The sequence below is a fragment of the Myiozetetes cayanensis genome, unplaced genomic scaffold (assembly GCF_022539395.1).
Source record: "Myiozetetes cayanensis isolate MyiCay16 unplaced genomic scaffold, myiCay2020 scf430, whole genome shotgun sequence".
NCBI classification, from domain to species: Eukaryota; Metazoa; Chordata; class Aves; order Passeriformes; family Tyrannidae; genus Myiozetetes; species Myiozetetes cayanensis.
Window position 1 is genome coordinate 1 of NW_026087666.1, and position 17,500 is coordinate 17,500.

The following is a 17,500-nucleotide window of genomic DNA, read 5'->3' on the forward strand; positions in this document are numbered from 1 at the left end:
GGGGTGGATGGGGGGTGTAGGGTAGGATGGGGGTTGTGGGGTGGGATGGGGGTGTAGGGTAGGATGGGGGGTTGTGGGGTGGGATGGGAGGGTGTGGGGTGGGATGGGGAGGTTGTGGGGTGGGATGGGAGGTTGTGGGGTGGTTTGGGGTGTGGGGTGGGATGGGGGTTGTGGGGTGGGATGGGAGGTTGTGGGGTGGGATGGGAGGTTGTGGGGTGGGATGGGAGGGTTGTGGGGTGGTTTGGGGGGTGGGGGTGGGATGGGAGGGTGTGGGGTGGGATGGGGAGCTTTGGGGTGGGCTGGGGGTGACCTCCATGAGCGGGTCCCTCCCTTGGCTGGGGATTCCTGCCCAGTTGAGGGGGCTGTTTGGGGTGATCAGGGGGTAGGGGTGGGATGGGAGGGATGGGGGTGGGATGGAAGGAGTAGGGTGGTTTGGGGTGTGGAATGGGGTTGTAGGGTGGGCTAGGGTGACCCTCCACAGCGGTCCCTCCCTTGTCTGGGGATTCCTGCCCGGTTTAGGGGGCTGTTTTAGGGGGTTCAGGGGTTGTAGGTGGGATGGGGGCCTGGGGTGGTTTGGGAGGCTGTGGGGTGGGATGGGGAGCTTTAGGGTGGGATGGGGTTGTAGGGTGGGATGGGGTGACCCTCCACGAGCGGGTCCCTCCCCTGGCTGGGGATTCCTGCCCTGTTTAGGGGGCTGTTTTGGGGGTTCTAGGGTAGGGGGTGGTCTGGGGTCAGTCTGGCCCAGCAGCCCCTCCCCAGGCCATTCCAGACGCAGCAGAGGCAGCCCGAGATGCGGCGCAGCCTCGGCGTCCCCACCAGCGCCAGCACCGGTGGAGGCTCCGTGGGGCCCTCAGCTCTGTCTGCATCTGCGACCTCAGCGTCTGCGTGGGGGCACAGGGGGCCACGGGGCTGGGGAGGGGCTCATGGGCTGGAGGAGGGATCCCGGGCTGGGGAGGGGGCTCACAGGGAAGGGAGGGGATCCCGGGCTGGGGAGGGGATCCCAGGCTGGGGAGGGGATCCCAGGCTGGGGAGGGGGCTCACAGGGAAGGGGAGGGGGCTCATGAGGCTGGGGAGGGGGTCCCGGGCTGGGGAGGGGATCCCGGGCTGGGGAGGGATCCCGGGGAAGGGAGGGGATCCTGGGCTGGGAGGGGGATCCCGGGCTGGGAGGGGATCCCGGGCTGGGGAGGGGCTCCCGGGAAGGGAGGGGGATCCAGGCTGGGGAGGGGGATCCCAGGGGAAGGGAGGGGATCCCGGGCTAGGGAGGGCTCCCGGGAAGGGAGGGGGATCCCGGGCTGGGGAGGGGGATCCCAGGCTGAGAGGCTCCCAGGGAAGGGAGGGATCCCAGGCTGGGGAGGGGATCCTGGGAAAGAGAGGGATCCGGGCTGGGAGGATCCGGGCAGGAGAGGGGATCCTGGGCTGGGGAGAGGATCCTGGGCTGGGGAGGGGATCCCAGGCTGGGAGAGGATCCCGGGCTGGGGAGGGGATCCCGGGCTGGGGAGGGGGATCCTGGGCTGGGGAGGGGATCCCAGGGAAGGGAGGGGGATCCTGGGCTGGGAGGGGATCCCGGGCTGGGGAGAGGGGATCCTGGGCTGGGGAGGGGATCCTGGGCTGGGAGAGGGATCCTGGGCTGGGGAGGGATCCTGGGCTGGGAGAGGGCTCAGGGTTCCTCCCTCCTCACTGGGAGGTGGGGAGGAGGGGGAAGAAGGAGGGGAGGGGAAGGGTTTGGGTTTGGGTTGGGATGGGGAGGGAAAAGGGGTGGGAGGAGAAGGGGAGGGACGTGGGAGGGTGGGGAGGTGGAGGTGATGGAGAAGGATGGAATGTTGGGAGGGATGTTGGGAGGGATGGATGGATTTTGAGAAGGATGGATGGATTTTTGGAGGGAGGGATGGATGATGGATGGATGGATGGATGGATGGAGGGATGGATGGATTTTGAGAAGGATGGATGAACAGATGGATGGATGGATTTTTGGAGGGAGGGATGGATTAATGGATGGATGGATGGAGGAATGGATGGATTTTGAGAAGGATGGATGGATGGATGGATGGATGGATATTGGGACAGGAGCACCAGAACAGGGAATTCACATCCCCCCACCCTATAAAACCCCCAGAGACCCCCCACCCCTGGGGTCCCTCCCAGAGCCTTTTACTTGGATGTCGAGCTTGTCCCCCTCCTCCCTCCTGCCGTTGATCTTGGCCACCTTCTGGAGGGCCCTCAGGGCCTGCTGGGACCGGCCCACCATGAGGAGCCACCGCGCCGACTCCGTCAGCCACCTGGGCGGGGCAGCCGTGTGGCCATCTGTCCATCCCTCCATCCATCCATCCCAACATCCATCCATCCCTCCATCCATCTCACTGTCCATCCCAACATCCATCCGTCCATCCGCCCATCCATCCCAACATCCATCCACCCATCCATCCATCCATCCCTCCATCCATCCATCCATCCATCCATCCATCTGTCCATCTGTCCATCCATCTGTCCATCCATTCATCCATCCCACTGTCCATCCATCCATCCATCCATCCATCCATCTGTCCATCTGTCCATCTGTCCATCCATCCCACTGTCCATCCATCCATCCATCCCAACATCCATCCATCCATCCATCCATCCATCCATCCATCCATCATCATCCATCCATCCATCCATCCATCCATCCATCCCACTGTCCATCTGTCCATCCATCCATCCATCCATCCATCCATCCCAACATCCATCCATCCATCCATCCCAACATCCATCCATCCATCCCTCCATCCATCCATCCCAACATCCATCCCAACATCCATCCATCCATCCATCCATCCATCCATCCCAACATCCATCCCAACATCCATCCATCCATCCATCCATCCATCCATCTAATCCATCCAACATCCATCCTATACATCCATCCATCCATCCATCCATCCATCCATCCATCCATCCATCCATCCTTCCATCCATCCATCCCACTGTCCATCTCTCCATCCATCTGTCCATCCTTCCATCCAGTGCCGTGCTCCTCTTGTTCTCCATCCATCTGTTCTCCCCATCCCATCCCATCCCATCCCATCCCATCCCATCCCATCCCATCCCATCCCATCCATCCCATCCCATCCCATCCCATCCCATCCCATCCCATCCCATCCATTCACCCCATCCACATTTTACCCCATTTTCATCCCATCCCATTTTACCATCCACCCATTTTTATCCCACCCACCCCATTTTACCCCATCCATCCCATTTTACCCCATCCACCCATTTTACCCCATCCACCCCATTTTACCCCATCCATCCACTTTACCCCATCCACCCAATTTTACCCCATCCACCCCATTTTACCCCATCCCATCCCATTTTACCATCCACCTCATTTTACCCTACACCCCATTTTTACCCCATCCATCCATTTTACCCATCCCTCATTTTATCCCATCCCATTTCCATCCCATCCCATCCCATCCCATCCCATCCCATCCCATCCCATCATCCATCCCACCCATTCTCATCCCATCCCATCCCATTTTCATCCCATCCCACCCCATTTTACCCATCCCATCCCATCCCACCCTCATTTTCCCCATCCCACCCCATTTTTATCCCATCCCACCTCATTTTACCCCATCCCATCCCATCCCATTTTTACCCCATCCCATCCCATTTTACCCCATTTTTACCCCATCCCATTTTTACCCCATCCCATCCCATTTTTACCCCATCCCATCCCATTTTTACCCCATCCCATCCCATTTTACCCCATCCCATCCCATTTTACCTCATCCCATCCCATCCCATTTTACCCCATCCCATCCCATTTCTACCCCATCCCACCCCATTTTTACTCCCATTTTACCCCATCCCATCCCTATTTACCCCATCCCACCCCATTTTTACCCCATCCTATCCCACCCCACCCCATCCCATTTTACCCCATCCCATCCCATCTTCACCCCATCTTTACCCCATCCCATCCCATCCCATCCCATCCCATCCCATCCCATCCCATCCCATCCCCATCCCACCCCATTTTTATCCCATCCACCCCATTTTTACCACCCCACCCCATTTTACCCCATCCCATCCCATTTTTCCCCATCCACCCCATTTTACCCCATCTACCCCATTTTTACCCCATCCCATCCCGTTTTTACCCCATCCCACCCCATTTTTACCCCATCCTATTTTACCCCACCCCATCCCATTTTTACCCCACCCTATTTTACCCATCCCACTCATTTTACCCCATCCCATCCCATTTTTTACCCCATCCATCCCATCCCATCTACCCCATTTTTACTCCGTCCCATCCCATTTTTACCCTATCCCATCCCATCCCCATTTTACCCCATTTTTACCCCATTTTCCCTGTCCCACCTCATTTTTACCCCATCCCACCCCATTTTTCCCCCAGTCCCACTCCATTTTTACCCCATCTACCCATTTTTACCCCCTCCACTCCATTTTACCCCATTTTCCCCATCCCTCCCATTTTTCCCCCGTCCCACCCCCCGTCCCCTCACCAGGAGCAGAGGAAGAAGCCGAAGAAGGGCAGGGACACCACGAGCTGGAGGCGGCGCCAGTCGGGGACGGCAAAGGCCACCCCGGCCAGCAGGAACTGCCCCAGGGTGTAGGAGTAGCCCATGAAGGTGCCCACCAGGGCACGCACCCCCGTCGGCATCCACTCCAGGGCTGTGGGACATGGAGCAGGGGGGAACTGGGATGGGGCTCAGGGGGACAGGGGGATCACAGGATGGACCTCAGGGGACGTGGGATGGGGTTCAGGGGGACAGGGGGACCATGGGATGGAGCTCAGGGGACAGGGGGACCATGGGATGGGGACAGGGGGATTGTGGGATGGGGACAGGGGGACCATGGGATGGAGCCTCAGGGGACAGGGAGGACATGGGATGGGGACAGGGGACATGGGAATGGAGGACATGAGAGACAGAGGGAACGTAGGATGGGAGACAAGGATGGGGCATGATGGGATAGAGCCCAGGGACGTGAGATGGGGACAGGGACATGGGGATCGTGGGATGGGGACAGGAGGCTGTGGGATGGAGCCCAGGGGTCGTGGGGATCACGGGATGGAGCTCTAGGGACATGGGATGGGGACAGGGGACATGGGGAATCATGGGATGGGGACAGGGGACCATGGGATGGGGACAGGAGGACCATGGGATGGAGTTCAGGGACAGGGGATGGGGACAGGGATCATGGGATGGGGACAGGGGACATGGGATGGGACAGAGGGATCGTAGAGATAGAGACATGGAGACAGAGGACCATGGGATGGGGATATGGGGACAGGAGGATCATGGAATGGAGTTCAGGGACAGGACGATCATGGGATGGGGACAGAGGGACATGGGGACCATGGAGATGGGGACAGGGGACCATGGGATAGGGACAGGGGACAGGGGCCATGGGATGGGGACATGGGGATCGTGGGATGGGGACAGGGGGACCATGGGATGGAGTTCAGGGGACATGGGGACCATGGGATGGGGATATGGGGACATGGGATGGGATCATGGGGACCATGGGATGGGGACAGGGACAAGGGGATCATGAGGATGGGGACAGGGGATCATGGGATGGAGACAGGGGACAGAGGGACCATGGGATGGAGCTCAGGGACAGGGGACCGTGGGATGGAGCTCAGGGGATCACAGGATGGAGCTCAGGGACATGGGGGACCATGGGATGGGGACAGGGGACAGGGGGATCATGGGATGGGGACAGGGGGATCATGGGATGGGGACAGGAGGGATCACAGGATGGAGCCCAGGGGACGTGGGATGTAGGGACAGGGGACAGGGGATCACAGGATGGAGCTCAGGACATGGGATGGGACAGGGGACAGGGGAATGTGGGATGGAGTTCAGGGACAGGGAGTCACAGGATGGAGCTCAGAGGACATGGGATGGGGACAGGGGGACAGGATGAATAGGGATGGAGTTCAGGGGACAGGGGGATCACAGGATGGAGCTCAGGGGACATGGGATGGGGACAGGGGGACATGGGATGGGGATATGGGGACAGGGGGATCATGGGATGGGGACTAGGGGGACAGGGGGATCATGGGATGGGATATGGGGACATAGGGATCATGGATGGAGGACAGGGGGACATGGGGATGGGGAATATGAGGACAGGGGGATCGTGGGATGGGGACAGGGGACAGGGACATGGGATGGGGACAGGGGATCGTGGGATGGAGCCCAGGGGCAGGGATCGTGGGGATGGGGACAGGGAGACCGTGGGATGGGGACAGGGGACAGGGGGACCATGGGATGGAAACCCAGGACAGGGGACCGTGGGATGGGGACAGAGGACCATGGCAGTTTTGGGGTCCAGGATTTCAGAGGGCCGGGATTTTGGGGTCCAGGGCTTTGGGGGTCCAGGATTTCAGGGGCCGGGGTTTGGGGTGCTGGAGTTTTGGCTTTGGGGTCCGGGTTTTTGGGGTTTCAGGGTTTTGGGGTCCAGGATTTCCAGGGTCCGGATTTTTGGGGTTTCAGGGGTCCGGTTTTTGGGGTTTCAGGGTCCGGGGTTTTGGGGTTTCCAGTGGATTTCAGGGGCTGGGCTTTTGGGGGGTCGGGGGTTTTGGGGAGGTCAGGGGTTTAGGGGTCCAGGGTTTTGGCGTGCCGGAGTTTCGGGGTTTCGGGGTCGGGTTTTTGGGGCTTCGGGGTCCGGGTTTTTTGGGGTTTCGGGGGTCTGGATTTTTGGGGTTTCAGGGGTCCGGTTTTTTTGGGGTTTCGGGGTCTGGCTTTTGGGGTTTCGGGGTCTGGATTTTTGGGGTTTCAGGGTCCGGTTTTTTGGGGTTTTGGGGGCTCTTGAGGGGGGCACCTACAGAGGGAGACGCTGTTGAGGACGATGCCCGAGAAGGCGGCTCCCGAGAGGCAGCGGAAGAGGCAGTAGAGGGAGAAGGAGGGGGCGAGGGCAGCGCAGGAGCCCGCGGCTCCCAACTGAAGGTAACACCAGCTGAGCACCGAGCGGCGGCCGAACCTGCGGGCACACCCAGAGACGTCACACGGGGGGGAAACGGGGGAATAATGGGGGGAGAGAATGGGGGGAGAATGGGGGGAGAATGGGGGATAGTGGGGAAGAATGGGGAGAGGAATGGGGAGAATAATGAGAGAAATGGGGGGAAATGGGGGATAATGAGGGAATGAGGGGTAAATGGGGGAATGGGGGGATAATGGGAAAACGGGGGAATGGGGAATGGGGGAATAATGGGAGAATGGGGGAGGGAATGAAGGGGATGGGGAGGGAAATGGGGGAAATGGGGAGGGAATGGGGGGAATGGGAGGGAAATGGGAGGGAAATGGGGAATAATGGGGAATGAGGGGGATAATGGGGGAATGGGGGAAGAATGGGAGAGGAAATGCGGGATAATGGGAGATAATTGGGAAGAATGGGGGGGAATGGGAAGGGGAAATGGGAAATGGGGGGAAATGGGGGGAATAATGGAAATAGAGGAGAATAATGGGGGAGAATGAAATAAAGTGGAGGGAAATGGGAATGGGGAATAATGGGGATAATGGGGGGAAATGAGGAGGAAATGGGGAAATAGGGGGGATAATGGGGAAATGGGGAATAATGGGGAAATGAGGGGAGAATGGGGGGAAAATGGGGAGGGGAATGGAGGGAGAATGGGGGGGAAATGAGGGGATGATGGGGGAATGAGAGGAAAGAATGGGGAATGGGAAGGAAATGAGGAAATGGGAATAATGGGGAATAATGGGGGAATAATGGGGGGAGAATGGGGGAAATGAAATGGGGAGAGAATGAGGGAATGGAGAAATGGGGGAAATGGGGAATAATGGGGGAAGAAATGGGGAATAATGCGGAGAATGGAGGGAAATGGGGAGAATGGGGAGAGATAGTGGGGAAATGGGGGAGGGAATGGGGGAATGGGGAGGGAAATGGGAAGGAAAATGGGGGAAATGAGGGGAAATTGGGAGGGAAATGGGGGAAATAGGGGGGAAATAGGGGGGAAATGGGGGGAAATGAGGGGGGAGGAAATGGGGAAGAGGAGGAGGAGGAGGAAGAGAAGGAGAAGGAAGAGGAGGAGGAGATGAAGAAGAGGGAGATGGTGTGAGGAGGAGGAGGAGGAAGTGGAGGAAGAAGAGAAGGAGAAGGAAGAGAGAGGAGGAGAAGGAGAAAGAGAAGGAGAAGAAGAAGGAGGAGAAGAAGAAGAAGAAGAAGGAGAAGGAGGAGGAGAAGGAGAAGGAGAAGGAGGAGGAAAAGGAGAAGGAGAAGGAGGAGAGAGGAGGAGAAGGAGGAGAGGAGGAGAAGGAGAAGGAGAAGGAGCAGGAGAAGGAGAAGAAGAAGGAGGAGAAGAAGAAGAAGAAGAAGGAGAAGGAATAGGAGAAGGAGGAGGAGGAGGAGAAAAGGGGGGCTGAGGAGGTGGAAAAGGGAGGAAGAAGAGGAGGAGAAGTTGAGGAGGAGGATGAAGGGATGAAGAAGAGGAAGAAGGCTGAGGAGGAGGAGGAAGAAAAAAGGATGATGATGATGAGGAGGAGGAAGAAGAGTGGATGAAACCCCCCAGGGGTGCCCTCACCTGTCGGAGAGCCCCCCAAAGACGATGCCGCCCACCAGGACCCCGGCCATGTAGAGAGACTGTGCCAGCTGCCTCAGTTTCCCCCGGCTGCACACCAGGTCCCACTGGGGGGGGGACACGGTCTGGGCTGGCACCGGTGCCAGGGGGGGCCCCTCTCTGCCCTCCTGACCCCCTGGGGACCCCTGCCTCCCAAATCCCCCAGGACTCCCCTGCCCTCCTGACCCCCAGGACCCCCTGCCCTCCTGACCCTAGGGATCCCCCTGCACTCTGAATTCCTCCTGGGATCCCCTGCCCTCCTGACCCCCAGGACCCCCTGTCCTCCTGACCCCTCCCGGGACCCCCTGCCCTCCTGACCCCCTGGGACCCCCTGCCCTCCTGACCCCCAGGACCCTCCCTGCCCTCCTGACCCCTCGGGACCCCCTGCCTCAAATTCCCAGGACCCCCCTGCCCTCCTGACCCCTGGGACCCCTGCCCTCTGACCCCCTAGGACCCCCTGCCCTTCAGCCCCTGGGACCCCCTGCCCTTCCAGCCCCCTGGGACCCCCTGCCTTCCCAAATTCCCTAGGACCCCCTGCACTCCTGACCCCCTCCTGCCCTTCCAGCCCCACCCTAGGACCCCCTGCCCTCCTGACCCCCCAGGACCACCCCTGCCCTCCTGAATTCCCCCAGGACACCCCTGCCCTCCTGACCCCCAGGACCCCCTGCCCTCCCAAATTCCCCTGGGACCACCCATGCCCTCCTGACCCCCAGGACCTCCTGCCCTCTGACCCCCGGACCCCCTGCCCTCCCAAATTCCCCAGGACCCACCCCTGTCATCCCGACCCCCTCCGGGACCCCCTGTCCTCCATGACCCTCCCTGGGACCCCCTGCCCTCCTGACCCCTCCCTGGGACCCCCTGTCCTCCCGACCCCTCCCCACTGACCCCCCTTGCCCTCCCAGATCCCCCTGGGACCCCTGCCCTCCCAGACCCCCAGGACCCCCCTGCCTCCCAAATTCCCCCTGGGACCCCCTGCCCTCCTGACCCCCAGGACCCCCTGCCCTCCTGACCCCAGGACCCCCTGCCCTCCTGAATTCCCAGGACCCCCTGCCCTCCTGGCCCCAGGACCCCCTGCCCTCCTGACCCCTGGGACCGACCATGGTGGAGGGTCGGGTGGAAAGAGCCACCAAATCAACCCCTTGGCCTACCAAGCCAACCTTGGCCACCAAACCCTATAGCCACCAAAACCTTTTCCACAGTTGGAAGGCCCTCCCAGCAGGTGGGAAGGGTTCCCCGACCCCTCATGACCCCTCCTGCCTGGTGGCCCTAGCCCCTCAATCCCCCTCCTCCACCCCCAGGGTCTCCTCGAGGTCTCCCTCCCGTCGGGAGGCATCAACATCTTCGACCACACCAAACCCACGGCCTCGGCATCGGCCCGACAGGCTCCAACACCCCCAGAAACCTCCCAGCGGCCCCTCCAGCACCCCCAAAAAGCCTCCAGTGCCCCTCCAACACCCCAAAAACCTCCCAGGGTCCCCTTTCCCCTCCTCCTCCCAGCGCCCTCAGCACCCCCAAAACCCTCCCAGTGCCCCTCCAACACCCCAAAACCCTCCCAGTGCCCCCTCCAACACCCCCAAAAACCACTCCCAGTGCCTCCTCCAGCACCCCCAAAAACCCTCCCAGTGCCCCCCCTCTTTCCCCTCTCCCCATCCCCACCTCAGTGACGATGGTGCTGGTGAAGACAGCTCACGGTCGTAGATCCACCCGTCCCGGCAGCACGCTCGGTGTCCAAAACCCTCCCACGCCATAGCACCCCCCAAAACCCTCCAGCGCCCCCTCCAACACCCCAAAGCCCTCCCAGCTCGCTTTCCACCTTTCCCCCTCTCCCCATTCCCCACACCTCAGTGGCTGATGGTGCTGAGTGAAGGCAGCACGTCGTAGATCCACCGTCCAGCATGCAGCTCAGTGTCCAAGCCCTCCCAACGCCCCTCAAACACCCCAAAACCCTCCCAGCGCCTCCTCAACACCCCCAAAAGCCCTCCCAGTGCCCCTCCAACACCCCCAAAGCCCTCCCAGTGCTCCCCCTTTCCCTCCTCCTCCCAGTGCCCCCTCCAGCACCCCCAAAAGCCTCCCAGTGCCCCCTCAGCACCCCAAAAACCTCCCAGCGCCCCCTCAACACCCCCAAAAACCTCCCAGCGTCCCCTCAACACCCCCAAAACCCTCCCAGCGCCCCCTCCAGCACCCCCAAAACCCTCCCAGTGCCCCCTCCAACACCCCCAAAACCCTCCCAGTGCCCCCTCAGCACTCCCAAAAGCCTCCCAGTGCCCCCTCAGCACCCCCAAAACCCTCCCAGTGCCTCCCTTCCCCTCCTCCTCCCAGTGCCCCTCCAGCACCCCAAAAACCTCCCAGTGCCCCCTTTCCCTCCTCCTCCCAGTGCCCCTCAGCACCCCCAAAACCCTCCCAGTACCCCCTCCAGCACCCCCAAAAACCCTCCCAGTGCCCCTCCAACACCCCAAAAACCCTCCCAGCGCCTCCTCCAACACCCCAAAAATCTCCCAGTGCCCCTCAGCACCCCAAAATCTCCCAGTGCCCCCTCCAGCACCCCCAAAACCCTCCCAGCGCCCCCCTTCCCTCCTCCTCCCAGCGCCCCCCAGCACCCCAAAAACCTCCCAGTGCCCCCTCCAACACCCCCAGAAACCCTCCCAGTGCCCCCTTTCCCCTCCTCCTCCCAGTGCCTCCTCCAACACCCCAAAAACCTCCCAGTGCCCCCAACACCCCAAAAACCCTCCCAGTGCCCCTCCAACACCCCCAAAACCTCCCAGTGCCCCCTCAAAAACCCTCCCAGTGCCCCTCCAACACCCCAAAACCCTCCCAGTGCCCCCTTTCCCCTCCTCCTCCCAGTGCCCCCTCAGCACCCCCCAAAACCTCCCAGCGCCCCCTTTCCTCCCTCTCCCCATTCCCCACCTCAGTGACGATGGTGCTGGTGAAGACGCTTCTGTCTTAGATCCACCCGTCCCGGCACGGCTCGGTGTCAAAACCCTCCCAGCGCCCCCTCAACACCCCAAAACCCTCCCAGTGCCCCCTCCAGCACCCCCCAAAACCCTCCCAGTGCCCCCTTTCCCCTCTCCCCATTCCCCACCTCAGTGACGATGGTGCTGAGTGAAGACGCTGCGGTCTTAGATCCACCCATCCCGGCACGGCTCGGTGTCCAAAACCCTCCCAGCGCCCCCACCAACACCCCCAAAAACCTCCCAGTGCCCCCTCCAGCACCCCCAAAACCCTCCCAGCGCCCCCTTTCCCTCCTCCTCCCAGCGCCCCTCCAACACCCCCAAAAACCCTCCCAGTGCCCCTCCTCCTCCTCCCAGTGCCCCCCAGCACCCCCAAAAACCCTCCCAGCGCCCCCTCCAACACCCCCAAAACCCTCAGCGCCCCTCCAACACCCCCCAAAAACCTCCCAGCGCCCCCTCCCCATTCCCCCACCTCAGTGACGATGGTGCTGGTGAAGACGCTGCGATCGTAGATCCACCCGTCCCGGCACGGCTCGGTCTCCGGGGTGGCGGTGCCGTTGTCGGTGCCGGTGCCGTTGTCGGTGTCGGTGCCATTGCCGTCGATGGCCCCCGTGGCATTGCCAGGCTCCTCCAGGAGCGCCCACTGGGGCTGGAGGAATCGCCGGCAGGATTCCCCGTGGGGCAGCCAGGCCCTGAGCAGCTCCGGGGCTGCGGTGGCACCGCTGGTGCCGTTGTCGGGCTCACCGGGCAGGCGGCAGCGGTGCGGGGCCGTGGCGGCCGTGAAGTTCTGCAGCAGGTTGTGGCTCGCCATCAGCAGCACCGGCAGCGACAGCAGCAGCACCGACAGCGCCTGGAAGCGCCCCGCGCCCCCCGTCCGCTCCAGGAGGTCGGAGAACGCCATCGACCCCCACCCCAGAGAGGGAAAAACCCCCCCTCACCCCCTGGCCAGGCAGGGATTGCTCACCCTCGTCCCCCTCACCCCGAGTTCTCCCTCCGCAGGAGACCCTCTCCTCCCCTAGATCCTCCCTGACCCGGCAGTGGATCGCCTCCACCCTCGTCCTTTGTCACCCTCGGGGGTTCTCCTCCTACCTCTCTCCAAATCTGCCCTCAAAGCCCCCTGGCCAGGCAGGGATTGCCTCACCCTCGTCCTCCTCATCCCCTTGGGGGTTCCCTCCCCCATCCCACCCTGCCCTCAAACCTCCCTCAACCCTGGCCAGGCAGGGATCGCCCACCCTCGTCCTTGTCACCCCTCTCTCCCCCAAATCTCTGCCCCTCAAACCCCCCCCTGGCCAGGCAGGGATCGCCCACCCTCGTCCTCCTCACCCCTTGGGGGGTTCTCTCCCCAAATCTCTGCCCCTCAAAACCCCCCCTCCAGCCAGGCAGGGATCGCCCACCTTCGTCCTTCTCACCCCTCGGGGGGTTCTCTCCCCAAATCCCTCCCCCCGACCAGGTAGGGATCGCCCACCCTCGTCCCCCTCACCCCTTGGGGGTTCTCTCCCCACAAATCTCTGCCCCTCAAAGCCCCCTCACCTCCATCGGGAGTTCTCTCCCCACAAATCTCTGCCCCTCAAACTCCCCCTCACCCCTCGGGGGGTTCTCTCCCCAAATCTCTGCCCCTCGTGGTGCCCCCCTGGGTGGGGGGTGGGTGGGGGGTGGTCTCTGGATAGCCCCACCCGCTGGTTGTGGGTTAATGGTTGATGGGGGTCGTCCCCAAACCAGAGGTGGGTTTTGTTGTTGTTGTTGTTGTTGTTGAATTTTTGGGGTTTTTCCAGGTGAAAGGGTAGAGATGGAACACAGAAAAAAAACCACAAAAAACACAAAAACAAGAAAAAAACACCAAAAAACAAACAGACAAAACCAAAAAACCCACAAAACCCAAACACAAAAACACCACAAAAACCACCAAAATAAACAAACAAATAAAAGAAATAAAGAGAGAGGAAAACAAAAAAAAGAAAAGAAAGGGGAAAACAGAAAACAAAACAAACAAAAATGGAGGGAAAAACAACCAACCAACTAAACACAAAAAACAAAAACAAAACAAAAACCACAAAACCCCCACAAAAACAAACAAACAAAAAACCAAACAAAAAACAAAAAGAAAAAAAGAAAAAAAGAGGGGGGAAAAAAACCAAAAAAAACCCAAAAAAAAATGGAGGGAAAAACCAACCAAGCAAACCAAACCAAAAACAAAAAATAAACAAACAAAACACAAAAAACAAGCAAAAAAAGAGGCAAAAATCACTCCACAAAAGGGAACGTAACCAGGGGCGATTTGGGGGGGCCGGGACTGAAGGAACCGTTCATTTGTTTCCTTAAATGATTAATTTCTATATAATTAATTTTATTTTTAAATTTTAATTTTATTTTCAATCAATTAATTTTATCGAAATAATTTTAATTAATTTGTCTCCTTGATTAATCGTTAATTTGTTTCTTTAATTAATTACTTTTTGTTGTTGTTGTTTCCTTTATTATTGGGGGTTTTTTGTTTCCTTAATTATTGGGGGTTTTTTTCCTTAATTATTGGGGTTTTTTTGTTTCCTTAATTATTGGTGGCTTTTTTCCTTAATTATTGGGGTTTTTTGTTTCCTTAATTATTGGGGATTTTTTCCTTAATTATTGGGGTTTTGTTTCCTTAATTATTGTGTGATTGTTTTTCCTTAATTATTGGGGGTTTTTCCCCTAATTATTGGGGTTTTTTTCCTTAATTATTGGAGTTTTTTTCCTTAATTATTGGGGTTCTTTTTTTCCTTAATTATTGGGGTTTTTTTTCCTTAATTATTGGGGTTTTTTTCCTTAATTATTGGTGGTTTTTTTCCTTAATTATTGGGGGTTTTTTTCCTTAATTATTGGGGTTTTTTTCCTTAATCATTGGTGGTTTTTTTTCCTTAATAATTGGGGATTTTTTCCTTAACTATTGAGGTTTTTTGGTGTTTTTTGAGTGGAAAAAGCCGTGCAGGGAGCAGATTTTGCTCACCCAGGGGACCTCTCCACCCCTCCCCCGCCCCGGGGTCCCCACCCAGGAACTTTGGGTTAAATTTTAGCACTTTGGGGGGTCAGGAGGGGCACCCAAAGGTGCTGCCCGGGGTGGCCTCGGCTGGGTCAGCGAATTCCCCACCCTGGGGGGGGTTAATTTTGATGGGGCCGAGCCCTGGGGAGGGAGGGGGAGGTTGATGGGGTCAAGGGACACGGGGGCAATCGGGGACAGGGGGTGGGGAGGGGACACAGGGGTGGGGAGGGGACAGGGGGAAATTTGGGGCTCCTGGGGTTCCCCAATCTATTTTGGGTTTTTTGGGGGGGTTCCTCTGCTGGGAAAGGGGGGGTTGGGGCTCTTGGAGGGTCTTGGGTGGCACCTGGGTGGGGGGGACCTCGGGGACACCATTTGGGGACATCACCCCTTTGGGGGGGACCCCGGGGGTGGTTTCTGGTGTCACCCTGGCACAGGTGGCCCTGGGGACAGTTTGTGGCCCTGGGGACAGTTTGTGGCCATTGTCCCATCAGGGGTGACCCCAGAGGTGGTTTCTGGTGTCACCCTGGCACAGGTGGCCCTGGGGACAGTTGATGACCATTGTCCCACCCCAGAGGTGGTTTCTGGTGTCACCCTGGCACAGGTGGCCCTGGGGACACTTTGTGGCCATTGTCCCATCGGGGTGACCCCAGAGGTGGTTTCTGGTGTCACCCTGGCACAGGTGGCCCTGGGGACACTTGGTGGCCATTGTCCCATCAGGGGTGACCCCAGGGGTGGTTTCTGGTGTCACCCTGGCACAGGTGGCCCTGGGGACACTTTGTGGCCGTTGTCCCATCAGGGGTGACCCCAGGGGTGGTTTCTGGTGTCACCCTGGCACAGGTGGCCCTGGGGACAGTTTGTGGCCATTGTCCCATCAGGGGTGACCCCAGAGGTGGCCCTGGGGACAGTTTGTGGCCATTGTCCCACCCCGGGGGTGGTTTCTGGTGTCACCCTGGCACAGGTGGCCCTGGGGACAGTTTGTGGCCATTGTCCCACCCCAGAGGTGGTTTCTGGTGTCACCCTGGCACAGGTGGCCCTGGGGACACTTTGTGGCCATTGTCCCACCCCAGGGGTGGTCACTGGGTGTCACCCTGGCACAGGTGGCCCTGGGGACAGTTTGTGGCCATTGTCCCCTTGGGGGTGACCTCAGAGGTGGTCATTGGGTGTCACCCTGGCACAGGTGGCCCTGGGGACACTTTGTGGCCATTGTCCCACCCCGGGGGTGGTTTCTGGTGTCACCCTGGCACAGGTGGCCCTGGGGACAGTTGGTGGCCATTGTCCCATCAGGGGTGACCCCAGGGGTGGTTTCTGGTGTCACCCTGGCACAGGTGGCCCTGGGGACAGTTGGTGGCCATTGTCCCACCTCAGAGGTGGTTTGGGTGTCTCCCTGGCACAGGTGGCCCTGGGGACACTTTGTGGCCATTGTCCCACCCCAGGGGTGGTCACTGGGTCAGTGGTGGCCATCGTGGGGGCTCAGAGATCACCCAAGACGTGTCCCCTCCAGAGCTCTTTATTCCTCCCCCGACGTCCCCTCCCCACGGGGGGTTGGGGGGGGTCCCCAAAACCGTGGTCGAGTCCCCCCCACCGACCCCGCTGAGCTTTGGGGACCCCCAGGGTGGGGAGGGGGGTGCTGGTCAGGGGTCCCTCAGGCCTCCTTCTGGGGGGTCGTGTCCTGGGGCTGGAGGGCGATCTTCTCCGTGGGGTCACCCCCCCCCGCCTTCCGCTTGGCCCTGGGAGGGAGAGGAGGAGGAGGAGGGGGAGGGTCGTGGAGGGGGGAGGGGTCGGCCCCATTGGGGTCGTCCTCCTGTCCCTCAAAGTGTCCCGGTGTCCCTTCACCCGGAAACTGCACGGGTTTGTCCATCAGCAGCGTCATCCAACCATCCAATTGTCATCCAACCGTCATCCAACTGTCATCCATGATCCAACATCATCCAACCATCATCTAACCATCCAATCGTCATCCAAACACCATCCAACCATCCAACCAACCATCATCCAGCCATCATCCATGATCCATCCATCCATGACCCATCCATCCACCCATCCATCCATCTATCTATCTATGCTATTCCATCCTATCTATCTATCTATCTATCTATCTATCTATCTATCATCTAACTATCTATCTAAACATCTATCTATTCACCAGACATTCATCTATGATCTATCTATCTATCTATCTACCTATTCATCTATGATTCATTCATCTATCTAAATCAATCTATCATCTCACCCATCTATCTATCTATCTATCCATCTATCTATCTATGATCTATCTATCTATCTATCTATCTACCTATCTATCTACCTATCTATCTATCCATCTCATTCATGATCACTATCTATCTACTCTATCTATCTATCTATCTACTCATCTATCCATCCATCCATCCATCCATCCAAACAACCATCATCCATCCATCCATCCATCCATCCACCCATCCATCCATCCATGATCCATCCATCCATCCATCCATCCACCCATCCATCCACACATCCATCCATCCATCCATCCCATCCAACCAACCATCATCCACCTATCCATGATCCAACCATCCAACCAACCATCATCCATTCATCCATCCATGATCCATCCATCCATCCAAACAACCATCCATCCACCCATCCATCCATCCATCCATGATCCATCCCTCCATCCATCCATCCATCCATCATCCACCTATCCATGATCCATCCACCCATCCATCCATGACCCACCCACCCATCCATCCATCCATCCATCCATCCATCCACCCATCCATGACCCACCCATCCATCCATCCACCTATCCATCATCAACCCATCCAACCATCATCCATCCATCCATCCATCCATCCATCCATGATCCACTCATCCATCCAGCCATCTATCCATCCATCATATCATCCATCCATCCACCTATCCATCCATTCATCCATCCATCCATCTACCATCCATCTATCCATCCAT

The 17,500-nt window shown here is 58.7% G+C and overlaps 2 protein-coding genes across 2 annotated transcripts in view; both read right to left on the minus strand.

The window, feature by feature from the left end:
* Nucleotides 1-771: 771 nt before the first annotated feature.
* Nucleotides 772-12,442, minus strand: LOC126648039 (solute carrier family 22 member 6-like; the record flags this gene model as incomplete). The annotated part of the gene is given in 7 exon segments (XM_050330701.1): nt 772-830; nt 833-881; nt 2,153-2,276; nt 4,512-4,680; nt 6,845-6,999; nt 8,558-8,661; nt 12,014-12,442. Coding segments are annotated over 7 exon segments (1,089 nt in total), but the record flags the coding sequence as incomplete, so codon positions are not given.
* Nucleotides 12,443-16,043: 3,601 nt separating this feature from the next.
* The window catches only part of LOC126648038 (solute carrier family 22 member 6-A-like), a 10,139-nt gene continuing 8,682 nt past the window's right edge, over nt 16,044-17,500 (minus strand). Inside the window, exon 10 of the mRNA XM_050330700.1 lies at nt 16,044-16,281. Within this exon, the coding sequence (XP_050186657.1) occupies nt 16,197-16,281 (85 nt within the window). The 3' untranslated portion in view covers nt 16,044-16,196. The remainder of the gene's footprint in view (nt 16,282-17,500) is intronic.